This window comes from Papio anubis, chromosome 3 (genome assembly GCF_008728515.1).
Source record: "Papio anubis isolate 15944 chromosome 3, Panubis1.0, whole genome shotgun sequence".
NCBI lineage: Eukaryota > Metazoa > Chordata > Mammalia > Primates > Cercopithecidae > Papio > Papio anubis.
Window position 1 is genome coordinate 116,935,381 of NC_044978.1, and position 20,011 is coordinate 116,955,391.

At 33.8% G+C, this 20,011-nt stretch overlaps 1 protein-coding gene across 6 annotated transcripts in view; it reads right to left on the bottom strand.

Annotated features, from left to right (window-relative positions):
- The window catches only part of ANKRD17 (ankyrin repeat domain 17), a 182,729-nt gene that overhangs the window by 96,591 nt on the left and 66,127 nt on the right, over nucleotides 1–20,011 (bottom strand). For 5 of the 6 annotated variants that reach the window (XM_003898780.3, XM_009206951.2, XM_009206952.4 and 2 more), the window contains exon 2: nucleotides 5,772–5,925. In XM_003898780.3, coding sequence (XP_003898829.1) covers nucleotides 5,772–5,925 — 154 coding nt within the window. Of the gene's footprint in view, nucleotides 1–5,771; nucleotides 5,926–19,348; nucleotides 19,744–20,011 lie in introns of those variants that run through there. The other variant, XM_009206953.4, reaches the window with a different exon arrangement.

Consider the following 20,011-nt stretch of genomic DNA (forward strand, 5'->3'; position numbering starts at 1 on the left):
GAAAGAAAAACCAAAATAGTATTAAGGACACTCAAAGAAAAAAAAAGATAACACAGAGAAGGAAATCAGAATTCTATCAGATAAATTTAACACAGAGATTGAAATAACTGAAAAGAATCAAACAGCAATATTGGAGCTGAAAAATGTAACAGACACAGTGAAGAATGCATCAGAGTCTCTTAATAGCAGAATTGATCAAGCAGAAGAATTAGTGAGCTTACAGTCTATTTGAAAATACACAGTCAAAGCAGACAAAAAAAAAGAATAAAAAAGAAAGAAGCATGCCTACAAGATACAGAAAACAGTCTCAAAATGGCAAATCTAAAAGTTATTGGACTTAAAGAGGAGGTAAAGAAAGAGATGGGGTAGAAAGTTTATAGGGTAAAGGTATAGTAACAGAGAACTTCCCAAACCTAGAGAACGATACCAAAATTTAAGTACAAGAAGGCTACAGAACACTAAGCAGATTTAACCCAAAGACGACTACCCCAAGGCACTTAATAATCAAATTTCCAAAGGTCAAGGAGGTAAGGATCCTAAAAGCAGCAAGAGAAAAAGACACAAATAACATACAATGGGGCTCCAATACATCTAGCAGCAGACTTTTCAGTGGAAACCTTATAGCCCAGGAGACAGTGGCATGACATAAAATGTTGAAGGCAAAAAAATTTTATCCTACAATAGTACATCCGGCAAAATATCCCTTTAACATGAAGGAGAAAGAGGGACTTTCCCAAACAAAAGTTAAGAGATTTCATCATTGACACTTCTGTCCTACAAGAAACACTAAAGAGATTTCTTCAATCAGAAAGAAAAGAATGTTAATGAGCAAAAATAAATCATCTGAAGGTACAAAACCGACTGGTGATATTAAGTACACAGAATATTATAACACTGTAACTGTGGTATGTTAACTCTTACCTTAAGTAGAAGCACTAAAAGATTAATCAATCAAAAATAATAACTACAACAACTTTTCAAGACATATGCAGCACAGTAAGATATAAATAGAAATGACAAAAAGTTAAAAAGTAAGGGGACAAACTTAAGGTGTAGAATCATTGGTTTTCTTTTAGCTTGTTAAATTTGTTTATGGAAGTGGTGTTAGGCTGTTATCAGCTTAAAATAATTGGTTATAAGATAGTATTTGCAAGACTCATGGTAACCTCAAATCAAAAAACATACAATGGATACAAAAAATAAAAAGCAAGAAATTAAAGCATATCACCAGAGAAAATCACTTTCACTAAAGGGCAGGAAGAAGGAAGATAACACTACAAAACAACTTGAAAACAAATAACAAAATGACAGGAGTAAGTCTTCACTTATCAATAACAACACTAAACATAAATGGACTTAAAGGACTACCATTAAAAAATATGCAGAGGCTGAATGAATAAAAAACAAGACCCAATGACCTGTTGCCTACAAGAAACACACTTTACCTATAAAGATACACACAGAGTGAAAATAAAGGGATTGAAAAAGAAATTCCAGGCCACTGGAAACCAAAAAAAGAGCAAGAGTAGCTATACTTAGATTGCACAAAATAGATTTCAACACAAAAATATAAGAGACAAAGATCATTACATAATGACAAAGGGGTCAATTAAGCAAGAGGATATAACAATTTTAAATACATATGCACCTAACACTGGGACACCAAGCTATATAAAGCAAATGCTAGAGCTAAAGGGAAAGATAGAACCCCAACATAAAAATAGCTATAGACTTTAACACTCCACTTTCAGCATTGGACAGATCTTCCACAGAGAAAATCAACAAAGAAACATTGGACTTAGAAAGAAAGATGGCAGAGAGAAGAGGAAACAGGGTAACATGCAGCTCTCACTTGGATGGGCAGAATAGCACGTGGAGACTCACACCACAAACTCTGGCTCTAAGAACCACAGCAGGAACATTACCAGGAAAACCAAAAGAATTCACAGATTCTCTGAAAGAAGTGGCACATCGCTGCAATTCTGCGAGACAGTAAAATAACTGAGTTCCCAAAGTATGAGAGGGAGTATGTATCTCCAAACACACATGTCCACTGGGAAATCTGAAAATCCAGATCACAGGAGAAGGATTTAACCTCACCTATAACAAAAATGAATATAAGGAGCCACATGAAATATAAAGGTAGAAGCAGCAGCGGGAAGAGCCTTGCAAGCACACCCAGTCTCCGACTTGAGCCCAGGGAAGCCATCCCTGACTGCATCTGATAGAGGCCCTCAGGGAAGGCAGCAAGCAGAATTAGGGAGGGGTCAAAGGGTGAAAAAAGCTTCCAACTGAATTTTATAATAATTTCAACTGGGCACAAACTTTCTTCAGCAGAACCCACAGGGTAAATGGGAATCCTCCCTAAATCATTCTACGAAGCCAGTATCACCGTAACACCAAAACCAAGAAAGGAAAGGAGGGGAGGGGAGGGAAGGGGAGAGGGAAAGGAGAGGGAAGGAAGGGGAGGAGAGGGGAGAAGGAAGGAAGGAAGAAAACTACAGATCCCTGATGAACATAGATGCAAAAATCCTCAACAAAATACTAGCTAACAGAATCCAACAGCATAGCAAAAAGATAATATACCTTAATCAAATGGGTATACCAAGGAATGTAGGGATGGTTTAATACATGCAAGTCAATAAATGTGATACATCATATAAAAGGAATTAAAAACAAAAATCATATGATCATCTCAATGATGCAGAAAAGGCATTTAATGAAATCCAGCCATCCCTTTATGATTAAAACCTTTAGCAAAATTGGCATAGAAGGGACATATCTCAAAGTAATAAAAGCCATCTATGACAAACCAACAGCCAACATTATATTAAATGGGAAAAAGTTGAAAGCATCCCCCCGAGAACTGGAACAAGATAAGGATGCCCACTTTCACTACTTCTATTCAACACAGTACTGCAAGTCCTAGCCAGAGCAATCAGACAAGAGAAAGAAACAGACAACCAAACTGATAAGGAAGAAGTCAAATTATCCTTGCTTGCAGATAATATAATCTTGTATTTGGAAAAACCTAAAGACTTCACCAAAAAAAATTAAAACTGATAAATTCAGTAAAGTTGCAGGGAACAAATCAACATACAAAACTCAGTACCATGTCTATATGCCAAGAACCAACAATCTGAAAAACAAATCAAGAAAGTAATGCCATTAAAATAGCTACAAATAAAATAAAATACCTAGGAAGGAACTTAAAGAAATGAAAGATCTCTACAATGGAAACTATAAAACACTGATGCAAAAAATTGAAGAGGACACACAAAAAAAATGGGAAAATATTCCATGTTCATAGGTTGGGAGAATCAATACTGTTAAAATGTACATACTACTCAAAGCAACTTACAGATTCAATGCAATTCCTATCAAAATACTAATGACATTCTTTACAGAAATAGAAAAAGCAAGCTATATTGGTCTGTTTTCACATTGCTATAAATACCCGAGACAGGGTAATTTATAAAGAAAAGCAGTTTAATTGACTCACAATTCCACATGGCTAGGAGGCCTAAGGAAACTTACAATCAAGGCAGAAGGTGAAGGATCAAGGACCTTCTTCACATGGCAGCAGGAGAGAGAAGTGTGAGGGGCAGAAGGAGAAGAGCCCCTTATAAATCAGATCTTGTGAGAACTCATTCACTATTACAAGAACAGCATGAGGCAAGCTGTCCCCATGATCCAATCACTTCCCACTGGGTTCCTCTCTTGACACATGGGGATAATGGGGATTACAATTCAAGGTAAGATTTGAGTGGGGACACAGAGCTGAACCATATCACAATCCTAAAATTTACATGGAACCTCAAAAGTTCCAGAATAGTCAAAGGTATCCTGAGGAAAAAGAACAAGACTAGAAATACATTACCTGATTTCAAATTACACTACAGAGTTATAGTAACCAAAATGGCATGATTGTTGCATAAAAGTACACATACAGACCACCAGAATACAATAGAAAGCCCAGGAATAAATCCATACATCTATAGCGAACTCATTTTTGACAAAGTTGCCAAGAACATACAGTGGGGAAAGAACAGTCTCTTCCATAAATGGTGCTGGGAAAGCTGGATATCCACATTCAGAAGAATGAAACTAGACCCCGATCTTTCACCATATACAAAAACAGAATCAAAATGGATTCAAGACTTAAACCTAAGACCTCTACTATGAAACTACTAAAAGGAAACATTGGGGAAACTCCCCAGGACATTAGAGTGGGCAAAGATTTCTTGAGTAATATACCATAAAAGAATGGGTTCCTAAAGCAAATAAGGACAAGTGGGATCACATAAAGTTAAAAAGCTACTGAACAGCAAAAAAAAAAAAAAAAAAAAAAAAAAAAAAAAAAAAAATCAACAAACTGAAGTGACAACCACAGAATGGGAGAAAATATTTGCAAACTACCCAGCTGACAATGAATTAATAATCAGAATACATAAGGAGCTCAAACCATAGGATAAAAAAAATCTAATAATCTGATCCAAAAATGGGCCAAAGATTTGAACAGACATTTCTCAAAAGAAGACATATAAATGGCAAATACACATATGAAAAGGTATCAACATCACTGATCATCAGAAAAATGCAAATCAAAACTACAATGAGATATCATTTCATACCAGTTAAAATGACTTAGCCAAAAGACAGGCAATGATAAATGCTGGAGAGGATGGGACAAAGGGAATCCTCATACACTATTGGTGAGAATGTAAATTAATACAACCATATGGAGAACAGTTTGGAGGTCCCTCCCAAAAGTAAAAATAGAGCTACCATATGACCCAGCAATCCCACTCTTAGGTGTACACCCAAAAGAAAGGAAATCAGTACATTGAAGAGGTATCTGCATTCCCATGTTAATTGCAGCACTATGCACAATAGCCAAGATAGAGTAGAAGGATGATTACCAGAGGCTGGGGAGGGTAGTTGGGGCAGTGCGGGTGGGGAAGTGGGGATGGTTAATGAGTACCAAAAAAAAAAAAAAAAAAAAAGTTAGAAAAAATGAATAAGACCTAGTATGTGCTAGCACAACAGAGTGGCTATGGTCAAAAATAATTTAATTGTACATTTAAATATAACTAAAATAATATAACTGGGTTGTTTGTAACACAAAGGATAAATGCTTGAGGTGATGGATAGCCCATTTACCCTGAGGTGATTATTATGTATTGCATGCCTGTATCAAAATATCTCATGTATCCTACAAATACTTACACCTACTATGTACCCACAAAAATTAAAAATTAAAAAATTAACATCAACAAAAACCACAAAAATGTGTAAAACCTGGCATTAAATAGGCCACAAAAGGACACTTATTTATGGCAGGAGAGTTGAAACAAGAATGTACAGCATAACTTTCTTCAACTTCTGCTGGAAGCATGTACGTAGGGTGATTGAAATGTTTCACCGCTTTACACATGCCTATGAAAGACTACTAGTACTGATTTTGAAGTTAAAATGCATTTTTGCAGGTAGGCAAATTCACAAATACATAATTCATGAATAATCAAACTCAACTGAAAAAGAAATCTCTCTCTATAAGGTCAACTGCAGCACGTGGATTTTACTCTGGTAATGAAAATTACAATATGCTTTAGTAAAATGCTCCACGTAATTCAGTAGAAAGTAATCAATTAACCTTTATTAATAGTATCATTCTAAATATCCAATATCATTCTACAACAAGAGCTTTTATTAGATTGATGTGCAACTTTACATAATAAGGTAGACTTATTACTATGTAGAGTACATACCTGCAGCTTCTAGTAAAGCTTCCAGTCTAGCCTGTGTTTCTGGATCTACTGTCCTGAGGTCTGCACCATCAGCAGTACCTGATAAGAGCAACTTGGAAGCTGTTTCCAGCATTGGATTTTCCAAATCATCCTGATCCAAAATGAAAGACTCCACCTATAAAACAATTGCAAAAAGAGGGAGGAAGGGAGAAATGAACAGTGAAAGGAAAAGAGGGGAGAGAAATAAAAAGAAAGCAGGGGAGGGAAAAAATATGTTAACATAATTAACAATGGTAAACACAATGCAACCCCAAAAAGTTCAACATGACATCTAAGCCAGTTGATTAACAAAAGAAGAAAATTATATTTGTGGAAGAATTCAAAACTTTCTTACTCATATGCAGCCTAATTTTCTTTTCTAATATTCTTTTCTAGTTTAATTTGCTTATTAGTTATATGTAGGGTTGAGTGTGATGCTTAGGTTGTGAAAACTCTAACTGTGAATAGAATACCTAACTAAATCAGCAGTTTTTAAATGTTTTGCTTTCAGGACTCAATGAAGTACTGAACTCCCAAGGACTTTATATAAACTCTATATTTCTTGGTATTTACCATATTGGAAATTAAGTAACAAATATCAGTATCAAAAAATCACATACATTAATCTCACCACTGATTTCATCCAAAAAGTCTTTAAGTACTGGAAAGCTGTCAAGCCTAGGCAAACAAGTTTCAAAATTCAAATTTGTGCTTGAAAGCTTAACTATCATTGGCAACAAGTATTGTTGTTTTCCTTAAAGTGACAGACTCACTTAAAACATGATTAGGAGTATTTGCCAAATATCCAAGTTTGACAACTGTAGTTTTTCATTTGTACTTTACCATAAAAATGACATTTCATGGGGGTAAAAGGCTAACTCAGCTCACATCTCAAAACATAGCAGTTAGTTTTCCTCCAGACAAACACTATACTTTTTGTATGCAGCAAAAGTGTTTTATGTGTACTTCCCATTTTGTTACACACAGTAATATTCAAAGAACATGCGTTCAAAAGGGGAGTTTTCGTAAAATTAATTTTATCGCTTCAAGAACATTCTTAAAGTTAAACTGGCATTTTTTTTTTTTTTAACTTCAAGCGCGTGGCAGTGAAGAATACAATCATATCAATACAGTTTGTTTCCATGGCCTTCGGGTCCAGAAGTTCTACCCATCACTACTTTTGCACCATCATTGTAAATGTCAACATAGTAAAAAAGTCAAGTAACATCTCAATATTATGATAAAAATAGTTTTGACCTCATGGACCACCTCATGGTCTCTGGGCCCTGAGGTGTCTATTTACTATGTTAAGAAACACTGATGTAAGTATAGCAGATTCAATTAAAGAAATTTAAAGAATTAGAAAATAACAAACTCTTAAGACAGGAGTAAAGTTTTGTTTTGATATTCCTTATCACAGTGCTACTTACAAATAGGTACTAAAACATATTCTTTTCTGCTTACTGATATAAATTGATAATTATTATATAAAATATCACTATTTAATATCATCAGAGTTAGTTTATTTCACAAATCTAAGGTACTACTAACACTGCAATAACTACAATAGATGTAAAAATAACTGATAAGCTAGAATACAATCATGCTCATGCCTACTATCCAGGAGGTAATAAAAAAGACAACTTAAGGAATAAATCCTTAACCATCATAACCTCAGAAATGATACTGTTCCATCTTGAAAAGTCAACTAGCAAGTAACCAAGAATACTGCTATAATTAATCAACACATTTAATACTAAATGTTAAATCTGGGAAGAAATAATGTAAGTTTCTCTACAAAGTTCCATTAAACTAAAGCAGTTTAACATGGAATAACATTTGAGATTTCAAATATTTTATACACAAATAAACACAACATTCTAAAAACACTCTGTAAATATTTTTTAAATTTCATAAAATTTTGTACTACATTAACTTTAATCAATAACTCCTTATAGCAGGGAGATAAGAAATACAAAAATAATTTTTAAAAATTATATATATTTTAAAATTATATATATGTTTGTGCATATATGTGTATATATATATTCTTTTTTAAAGAGACATGGATGGTCTCGCTATGTTGCCCAAGCTGGCCTCAAACTCCTGGGATTAAGTAATTCTCCTGCCTCAGCCTCCCAAGTAGCGGGGATTACAGGCACACACCACTCCTTACTGATTTTTTTTTATTTTTGTAGCAACAGGGTGTGGAACTCCTGGGCTGAAGTGATCCTGCCACTTTGGCCTCCCAAATGACGGGATTATAGGCATGCACTACCAGGTCTGGCTAATTTTAAGTTATCTTTAAAGGTAGTAGCAGAAGTATGAGAAAGGAAGAATTTTATAGGCTGACTGAAGTATTATACTTTAGGAAGCAAATTTTTGGGCATGGCAAAGTGCAATTCAAAATTATAGCAGTAAAAAATATGTTTTCTTATTGTCAAACAAAGGTCCAGAAGATGAATCTTTCTAAAGAAAAAGCTGTTTCCTAATGAAATTTTCTAATATCTGAAATTCATTAAAATATTTACAATTATTTAAATTTAATAAGAAAACATAAAAGCAAATAAACAAATGTATGAAATTGAACAGGTAAAATGAATAGATGAAATACCATAATACAGTATTTTAAATGAATATTTTAGAAAGTAAAAGACCTCAAAGAGCAGTCTATAGTTAACTGATTAATCGAAGGTAGAGATCAGAGGTGCTAAAGATGTTCAAAGGAGACACTGCATGCCTAAAAAATAATATAAAAGGATTTTGAACAAAAAAAATTGATTTGTATAAGAGGAGAGAAAGAAGGAACATGGACTGGCAGGTATAAAATTTCTATGTGATAGAACACTGGGTTTTACTGTAGGTTTGAAAAGACAGGTTAGAAGTTGAATCACAGAAGATATCAAATTTCAAGCAGAAGAGACTGTCTTACACAAAGTCCCCTATGCCACAGATATCCTAACTAGCCTGGTGAAAACTCACTAGGAAAACTGCATTTCCATCTCTTGATGAGATATACTAAATACAGAAACATTTACTTTCTTACTGACGTTAAGGTTCTCCACAAAAGTTCTTATGTTATTCTTAGGCCCACTGTTCTCCCTATATGCAAAACTTGGTAACTTAAAAAACTGTAAATTCAAATGACTATGAAATTCTTATAGAGAGCTTTAGAAAAGGGAGGGGCTATCAATATGACAGAAAAGAACAGGAATGAATATTTATTTATTATTTCCTCCCCATTCCTCATTTATGATTAATGAAGGAACTACTTTCAAGGACACTGCTAAAATATGAAGGCCTAGGTACCAGAATAGATTTAGTTGCTACCTGTGTGACCTAACCAAGTCTCTCTCTTAGCCATCTACAACTTTAGACCCTCAATTCTGCCTAATTTTTTTCATAGATTTATCACACGTGAATATTATACATATTGTCTTTCTAAGCTCTGTAAAAACAAACACTTTTTTGGTTTAGTCGTGTACACCCAGCAATTAGAAGTGTGTCTAACTCACTGTCAGGATTCAGGTGACTACTGAATAAATAAGAATCTATAAAGAAGGTGAAATTTACCAGATGATTTTGGGATTCTTCCCTTTCAGATTCTAAAAGGCTCTAGTGTATTTGGAGAAGAACAAGGTAATCACAATAAATACATCTAAAGGTATATTTTATAGATCTTGGAGATACAGAATCTTACATTAGGTAGCAGGTGATACAAAATGCTATTTTCATTGACTTATTACACACACATTTATTGCAAACATTCTACGTGCAAAAAATACTGTTTAATACTATGGGAGATAAAGAAATGTGTGATACCAGCCTTGCTATGTAGGAACTTATTTCTTTAATGAGCATGTGTAAAAATGAACCATAATACAGGGTAGAAAGTACATAAGGTAATGAGAAAGAAAAAGAGGTATAAAAGTTCAGCAAGGAAAAAGAGAATTTCCTTCTTTAATACCAGTTCCTCTTTTTCCAACTAGAAAGAGCTTGTGTTACATTACAAAACAAGTGAAGAGAGACTGGCATAAAGAGATGCAATCTTATAAACATACAAAAATAAGTATTCCTTTATTAAATTATGGGCATACACCTCTCTGCCATACCAGATCCCCAGCTGAGACAGCTCAGATTAAAAACTAAAATGAATTTTCCCTCTGAAACCTACTGCATTTTTATTATATTATTCTACAGAAAAAAAAAAATCATTTTGAATCACAACCAACTTCTGGAACATAACAAACATTAAAAGTGGTCCAAATAAGAAATTCAAATAAGTATTTGAACTGGGCACGGTGGCTCACGCCTGTAATCCCAGCAGTTTGGGAGGCCGAAGTGGGCGGATTGCCTGAGGTTGGGAGTTCAAGACCAGCCTGGCCAACATGGTGAAACCCTGTCTCTACTAAAAATACAAAAATTAGCCAGGCATGGTGGTGTACTCCTATAATCCCAGCTACTCGGGAGGCTGAGGCAGGAGAATCGCTTAAACCCGGGAGGCGCAGGTTGCAGTGAGCCGAGGTCGAGCCACTGCACTCCAGCTTGGGCGACAGAGCAAGACTCTGTCTCAAAAATAAAATTAAATTAAATTAAAAATTTTTAAAGAAAGTATTTGAAAATATTTTAGATTTAAATGAAATATATAAATAACCTCCATGAAGAGAGAAGACGAAGGAAAGAAATGTTCTTACTAAATGTATTCTCTAAGCGGGAAAAAAGCTATCAAAGTTATAACTGGCCTTTTTTAAAAGTTGTATTTAAAGTGGTTTGAATGTGTTGTTTTCACCAGCTGGATATTTTATGAAATGATGTTTATGAATAAAGAACCATCAAAATGCAAGAGGCTTAGAAATCACAAGGTTCAATTCATTGTTACAGATGAAAAAACCAGACACAAGGACCTTTATTTAAATAGCAGATTTCTAAATACCTAGCACCAAGAGACCAGTTATCCAATTAACTAGCTCAATATACTTTCCACCAGGAAATTCAATGCTGGAATAATAAAGCGTTGAACTTTCACACTGCTCTGGGAAAGGTGACTTGAAATTTTACATTTAGGGATTAGGCTGTTAACTACCTGAACCCATTGTTTAATTACTAAAAGTGGGACAACCAAACCTAACATGCCCCCGAGTTATGCAACATAAAATACACAGCACCTCCTATAAAGAATTTTTGTCCCCCCAATAAACAATAATCTAATAGAACTTTTAGACATGTAAATAACTTCCAGTACATGGAAATTAGTAAGGCAAATACAGGAATAAGATAAATCAATGTTTCTCAATGTAAAAGCACTATTAACATTTTGGACCAGATAATTCTTTGTTGTTTGGGGCTGTCTTATGTAATTTAGGATGTTTGACAGCAACCTTGGCCTATATTCACTAAATGCCAGTTAGCAACACTCCTTCAGGCTGTAATAACCAAAAATGTCTCCAGACATTGCTAAATGTTCCCTTATAAGAGAAAATTAAAAACAACAACAGCAATAAAAATCATGAAGGAGAAAGAAGTTGAGAATCACTGGGTTAAATAGAAGCCAAAAAGAAAAATCTAAAATGTGGAACATTTTACATCAAAACTGACCATTTTCTTCACGTAAATAGAATGGGAGCAAAAAATCTTTTTTGAATAGAGTAAGAACAGTTCTGAATTAAAGAGACTCCAGAGATATAACCAGCAAAATAATAGGTCTTACTTAAATCCTATTCAAACAGGACGATTGTAAAAACAGTATTTTTGAGACAAGAAATCTGAATGTGAACTGAAATGTTTGTATAATCATTGGATTATACAAACACAAAAATAATTTTGTTATAATCAATACCCTCCATAAATATACAATAGAGAAAGGCAACTCTATGTGCAAATAACTATCAAACAAGTTTGAAAGAGGTACTAAACAGATACTAATACAGTGATTGTGCAGAGAAATGAGAAAACAATTATGAAAGAGAGTGCTAATAATATAAAGGAATTACTCCAGTTATGTAAGAAAAGATCCTTGTTTTTCAGACATGCATACTGAAGTATGTAGGAATAGTGTCGGAAATTTGTCATCAAATACTTAAAGAAAACAAAGCTTCACGGCAAATTCTTGAAAATGTTGCATCTGAGAAATAGATATATAGAGGTTTGGTTTTGTTTTGTTTATTGAGACAGGGTCTCACTCTGTCACTCAGGCTGGAGTGCAGTGGCAGAATCTCGGTTCACTGCAGCCTCTGCCTCCTGGGTTCAAGCGATTCTCCCACCTCAGCCTCCGGAGTAGCTGGAAATACAGGTGCACACCACTACGCCCACCTAATTTTTGTGTATTTTGGTAGAAATGAGTTTTCACCATGTTGGCCAGGCTGGTCTCAAACTCCTGACCTCAAGTGATCTGCCCGCCTTGGCCTCTCAAAAGTGCTGGGACTACAGGCCACTGTACCCGGCCTATAGAGGTTTTTTTTTATTCGAGTCTCTGTACTTTCGTTCATGCTAAGTCCTTTTAATTTTGAAAGACTAAAGGTGATGACATTTCACTGTAGAAGTTGCTTTTATTTAAACAGAAAAACCATTATTTAACAGTAATATTACTTAGATTTCTAAGATAATTAGAATTCTTTTTCGCTTTCTTCCCAAATTAAGTCTGACTTAATACAAATAATAATGAAAACCAAGGTATTTTAACAATGGTCAGAGCTGAATGAATTTGTCTGTCATTAACGGTAATTCAAATCTTTCTACACTCAAAATACAAAGTCACATGGAAACTTGGTAATGCAGGGTCATTTGGACCAACTGTGATCGTTAGCATTACATTTCAAACTACTCCTCAAGTTAGAAATATCATTGCCGTACTAGAGAACAATGGTTCATTCTGTAGTTTAACAAACTGGTATTTATTCCAAAGGATAAGAAAATTAGTGTATTTTGGTCGGGTGAGGTGGCTCACACCTGTAATCCCAGCATTTTGGGAGGCCGAGGCGGGCAGATCACCTGAGGTTAGGAGTTCGAGACCAGCCTGGTCAACATGGTGAAATTCCATTGCTACTTAAAATACAAAAATTAGCCGGGCATCGTGGCAGGTGCCTGTAATCCCAGCTACTCAGGAGGCTGAGACAGGAAAATTGCTTGAACCCAGGAGGCGGAGGTTGCAGTGAGCCGAGATCGCACCATTGCACCCCAGCCTGAGGGACAAGAGCTAGACTTCCTCTAAAAAAAAAAAAAAAAAAAAAAAAAAAAAAGAAAACTAGTATATTTTAATTAACTGGATGCCATACATATAAATTCCATTCAACTTAACAAATATCTACAAATTACATACTAAGTGCAAAGCAGTAGGCTACTCGTTGGATTATACAAATACAAAAATAATTTTGTTATAATCAATACCTTCCATAAATATACAATAGAGAAAGGCGGCTGTATGTGCAAGTAACTATCAAATTTGAAAGAAGTACTAAACAGATACTAATACAGTGATTGTGCAGAGAAATGAGAAAACAATTATGAATGAGAGTGCTAAAAGCAATGATGCTTCAGGAAGATGGTGCCTTTCAATGCTGTGCTACGTTCAGAATTTATATTAAGTTACAGAAGGATTTAAGCATTAAGGCAAATAACTGGTAAAAGAAAGATAATTAGAGACCATGTTAAAGATCGTTTCAGATAGATATGACACCAGAGACAAAACAACCAATTAAGAACTTAAGTAAATCAAATGCATTATGTGAGGTGAACATGGAAAAAAGGTCAGTCTCTAAGGATAAACATACTTTATGAAAGAAAAATACTGGCAACCCAAAATTTAGACTTCTTTACATTCAACACTAACCCTATCCCCCATCTGATGTTTTCCAGAAGAAAAAAATCATAAAAAGAAATACTTATTATAGATAAATACTATTTATCTGTTTATTATTTATTATAGATAAATAATAAGAAATATTTATTATTGTTTTTGTTGTTCTGGAAAATACCCTATTTATCACTGAATCTCAAAAGCTGGTAATCTGAACTTTAAACCAGTAATCTACATTTCAAAAAAGGTGTTCTAAATCTTGACTATATTATAAAAGCATTTTCAAACAAATAATCTCCACACTTACTCCTAGAAGTTATCTTCAGTCCAAAATTTACCATACTTAAAATTTTAAGATTTCTTAATAAATCCAGTCAATGCAGAAAAATCCCTCCAAAAAGATTTTATATTTTTTTCTAAATTTTTCTTTCAGTAAGTGTCAGTGATTGATTTTTAGCATCGATTTAGACATTTCAGTAACATAAAATGGGTTTACAGACATAAATCTGTAACTAACACTACTTTGGCTACAAAAAATAAAAGTTCATTAGAAATGACTTACAGCCATCATCACGGGATGAATTACATAACTCATATATATAACCTATTCACTGATATTCAAAGCACAGGCTATATGAACATAATTGAAGGCAACAAGTCTTAATTTTGGTATTATCATTATGAAATACAATTTGCATATGAAAACATATTTTTAAAACTGAATATAAAAAAGTGAATATAAAAATTAAGAAACTTGAGTTTATGATCATTTTATGATAGTGACTGAATAAATTCTTAATTTATTAAGAAATTAAAATAATTTCTGGGCTCTCAAGTAAGCCTGGAAAAATATGCCTTTCTGCTCTTACAGTTCTTTGAATACTGATAGGTAGACTTACTACACATAAAATAAGAAATAAGAAGTATTCATAATTGTAAAGTTATCACAATTTAGTGTCTTCTGCACATGACTCAGAAATAATTCCTTTTGTCTGTATTTTTTATAGTCTTAAATAAGGGTAAACTTTGATAAAATACCACAATTCTTAATGGAGTAAATTATTCCAAAATTAATACAATTGAAATATTTTTTTCTATACATACAAAGACAAAATCTTCAGTAATGTCACAGAATACTAATCCAAGTATAAGATTGAAATTTAAAAAGTTGAAAGAAAATAAAAACCTGCTTAAAGAAATAAAGTCTTTCTTGTAAAAAGAATGGTCAATAATTCATTATGGTATTCTGAGAATATAGCAAATAAAAGTAAAGTGAACCTCATTAAAGATAATTTACCTTTCTAAAAGTCTATTTACAGAAAAAAACCACTGATCTATTCCTGTATTTTTTCATTCATACTCATCTATCAATTTAACAAATATTAGTTAAGCAGCTACTATAATCTAGGAATCAGTGATATAATAGTTAACACAGCTTTGTCCCATAGCGCTTTCATAAAACATGACTTCTTTCTTATGCTTCAAACTGCCATATGCTTGCAACAATTGAGTATGACATTACTAACAATTCAATATAACATTTTTAACATAAATTATAAGCTTTACAAAGTGGACAAATTATGAATATTTCAAATAAGACAAAGTTCTATGGAATTCTCAAATCTGGAATTTCAAAGTGGTTTTTCTGTAACAAAATTAAAGTTATACGGTTTGTCAAAAATTCTCCCAAAACTATTTATCAATAGTAGGATGCAATTCAATTATGAATTTAGCCTGCTCTAGGAATTATTATTTATCAATTATCGTAAAAGCAGTTTCAGAATAAAAATATTTTTATAAAATGGCTTTACAACACACACAGATACACACACACACATATACACACCACAAAACCTGTAGTCATAAGCCTGGTGAAATTTCAAACTTCTAAGAATATAAAGTCTAGAAAACTTTCAGGATGGTAGCAGTGGGGACCTGTTGGGGTCAGATTGATATCTTCCTAAATACAGCACTAGATGCTAGAAGATATCTGTGCAATTAAAAGTTCTGATGCACAATTATTTTGAAAGTAAAATTCCAAACTGTAGAATGAAATTTTTTTAGGTATGTAAACACTATGAAATTTAAAAGCCACAAACATTTTCTTAATTTAGGGAAAGTATTACTTCAAGAAGAAAAATGCATCCAAGAAAGGGGCAGCCTTGGAATTGCAAGACTAAGCAGTAGAAAAGAAACCAGTATAATACAACATCTCTTTAACATCTCAGGTAATTCTTAATGTATGATTCATTAAAGTTATAAAAGTGGAATTGAGACAGGAAAATGGGGTCTGGAGGCAGGGAAGAGAAGGCCAAATCACATTTCGGTTATAAGAGGAAATATCCTCTCCATAAGGTATATGCCATAAATTACTTTGTAACTTTACTTCATGCCCTCCATTGACATAGGACACACTGAAGTAACCAATGGAATCCTCTAGAGGGGACTTAAACTCTCAAAAATTCTGTAAGGAGGCCTTTGAGCACCAATGCTTGGGCCTGCTCCCACACAGCGGAGTATACTTTCATTTTCAATAAATCCTGTCATTCCTTCCTTGCTTTGTTTGTGTGTTTTGTCCAATTCTTTGTTCCAGATGCCAAGAACCTGGACATCCTCCACTGTTAACAGAAGTATATAACATAAATATATCACAAAGATTTCTGATTATTTTGAAAATATGAAAGCCAGGATTCAAATGAAATAATGCCAAAGGCCTACGTTCTAGGGCAGTGCTCCCCAACCTTTTTGACACCAGAGACCAGTTTCATGGAAGACCATTTTTCCAGGGACAGGATAAAGAGGATTTAGAAACAGAAGTAATTAACTGTAATATTTATATTTCATAGTGAACTAGAACTTAGTATATCACAAAGAACAGTCTTTAAAAACAAAAACCTGATCATATCTTAAGCAAAACAGAAAATGTAAACACATTTCAAAATAAAGAAATTATACAAGGGTACGTTCTTGGTCCATAAAGTTGAAAGAAACTAAAACTTAGCTATAAAATGATGACACTACTTGAAAATTTAAAAAGAAAAGGAAAAACAAGCCTAATATGAACTCTCAGAATACAGAGTAAATGAAAATTAAAATTATGAGCATATTATTTCATATGGGATTTAGTCATAGCTATCTTTAAAGAAAAATTTAGGCCGGGTGCGGTGGCTCATGCCTGTAATCCCAGTGCTTTGAGAGGCCAAGGTGGGAGGATCATGAGGTCAGGAGTTCGAGACCAGCCTGGCCAATATGGTGAAACCCCATCTCTACTAAAAATATAAAAATTAGCCGGGCATGGTGGTACGTGCCTGCAGTTCCAGCTACTCGGGAGGCTGAGGCAGAAGAACTGCTTGAACCCGGGAGGCAGAAGTTGCAGTGAGCTGAGACTGCACCACTGCACTCCAGTCTGGGAGACAGAGTGAGACTCCGTCTAAAAGAAATGAAAAAGAAAAGAAAAATTTAGAGCTTGAAATGTATTAAATTCATTAGAACCTGCGATTTAAAATAAATAAATGAAAAGCTTCAAAATAGAATACAAATCAAAATGCATCAAAGTAATTTATAATGAAAAAACAGAAGTAAGAAAATTGAGAAGAGATAAAAGTTTAATTAATAAAACCAAAACAGTTTCTTAGGTCAAGTCTAGAAGGAGGAGACAAGCCTTTGGCAAGAATGATTATGAAAAATGAGAGACAGAGAAAAATACAAAGAGTTATTAAAGTTAGAAAGCTGAGCACATGTATGAATCAATACATCTAAAAATCTTAAACAAAATGGATGGTTTGCTAGAAAGAAAGATAATCAAAATTAACTTAAGAAATGGTAGAAAACCTAAGTAGAATATGTCCACTGAAGAAATGTCAATTATAGACAGATCTAACCCTTCAAAACAGCATCTAAACCCAAATGAATTTACCGGCAACTTCTATCAAAATTACACAGCATTATTATAACATTTAAGGAATAGAGCACTACTTTTTATTTACAAGGCCCAGAAAACAGGTGGAAAAACTCTCTAGCTCATTATAAATAGCCTATTAACAAACCTAAAAGAAATAACAACAAAAAAAGCCCAAATAGCAAATTAAATTTAGCAGTAGTATAAAAAAATATCATGACAACTACAAGAAAGACAATAGAGAACGCTAAGAAATATAATCCTTTCTTTTTTCTGTTTCTCTGTCACAAATCTTACACAAACACAAATAAAATTAATTGTACATATACAGTGATATTCCTCTGCCTGGAATGCCTTTTTTTTTTTTTTTTTTTTTTTGAAACGGAGTCTCACTCTGCTGGAGTGCAGTGGCGCCATCTTGGCTCACTGCAACCTCCACTTCCTGAGTTCAAGCTATTTTCTCACCTCAGCCTCCTGAGCAGCTGGGACTACAGGTGGTCACCACACCTGGCTACCATTCCGCCCCCTCGGCCACCCAAAGTGCTGGCATTAGAGGCGTGAGCCATCGCACTCAGCTGTCTGGAATGCTTTTCCCAACCCTTTCATTCTTCAGGTCTTAGCTTATGTTTTACTTTCTCAGATGATACTATCAATGATGTTTCTCTCCTTATCTTTCTACCACACCATCGACTTTATTTCCTCCATAATACTACCACAGCCTGAAATTATCTCGTTCTTGGATACTTGCTTATTATTTCTTCTCCAAAAAAAAAAATGAACCTTTCAGACTTAGTGCTAACACTAGTGTGTGACATAGTTCCTGACACAATACAATAACCAAATAAGTATCTGCTGAGTAAATATTAAAAATAGAACACATTATGACTAACATTAATGCAATCACCACATTGAGGTATTACAGGTAAAAAAAGAATATGCATCATCTCAACAAAAGTACATGATTAAAGACAATATCCATTTTCATAAAAATACTTATTAAGCCAAAAAGAAAACTTTTATTCTTTATAAAGTATTCTGGGGCTGGGCACAGTGGCTCACACCTGTAATTCTAGCACTTTGGGAGGCCAAGGCTGGCAGATCATCTGAGGTCAGGAGTTCGAGACCAGCCTGGCCAACACGGCGAAACCTTGTCTCTACTAAAAGTACAAAAATCATCCAGGCCCTGTGGTACGTGCCTGTAATCCCAGCTACTCGGGAGGCTGAGGCAGGAGAATCACTTGAACCCGGGAGGCAGAGGCTGCAGTGAGATGAGATCGTGCCACTGCACTCCAGCCTGGGTGACAGAATGAGATTCCGTCTCAATAAATAAATAAATAAATAAAGTATTCTACTAGAAATCTAAGATATATATTATTGTAGAAGTTTAAAACTCAGAAGCATCCCATTTAAATCAGAAACAAGATGCCCAAATCAAAACTAGTAATGAACAGTTCTGGAAACCTAACCAATGCAGTAAGACCAGAAGAACAAAACAAATGCCTTCAAAAATAAACCTGTAAGGGTATAAACACATACAGAAAAAGGAAATGACAAAATGCTATCGTTTGCAGAATATACAGTCATCCTTCTAGAAACTTCAAGAGAAGCAACTGAAAACTAAGTAAATGGTAAGATCAACATAAAAATCAATAGCCTTCCTACATACCAGCAATAACCCATGAGAAAACAAAATGTAAAATGGAGGAAAAAATGTAATTCACAACAACAAAAACGAAAACATATCCAGGAATACACTTAACAAGAAAAGTGTAAGACCTACATGAAGAAAACTGTAAAACTTTACTGAAGAACAAACAAAAAAAAAACCAAAACAAAAGAACAACCACCTGAAGAAATGGAGAGGCATACCATGTTCCTGGATGGGAAGATTCAATAGTGTAAAGATGTCAATTTTCCCCAAATTAATCTGTAAATTCAATGCACTTCCAATCAAAATCCCAAAGGGATTTTTAATGGAACTTGACATGTTGATTCTAAAGTTCATCTGGAAGAGAAAATACACAAGAATTGCCAAAAAAAAAATTGTTGAAAAAGACAATGGGGAGGGATGGCCTACCAGATGTCAAATATAATATAAAATGACAATAACCAAAACAGTGGAGTACTGAATACAGAACATATATATCTGGGACTTATAAAGTGTGATAAAGGTAAGATTTCAAGTCAGTAGGAAAAAGACATACTGCTCAACAAACTATTTTGGGAGAACAGCTATGAAGCTAGAAAAAACAGGCCCCTACCAAAAAATTATATATATATATAAAAAATATATATAATATATATAATATATATAAAATATATATATAATATATATAAAATATATATAAAATATATAAAATATATAATATATAATATATATAATATATAATATATTATATATAAAATATATATATTATATATATATATATCTCCAGATGTAAAGTAAAATCTATTAGAAACATAAATAAAACTAAATAAGTAGTAAAAGAAAATATAAGAGATTATATTGCTATAAATTTTGTAGACAAGAAA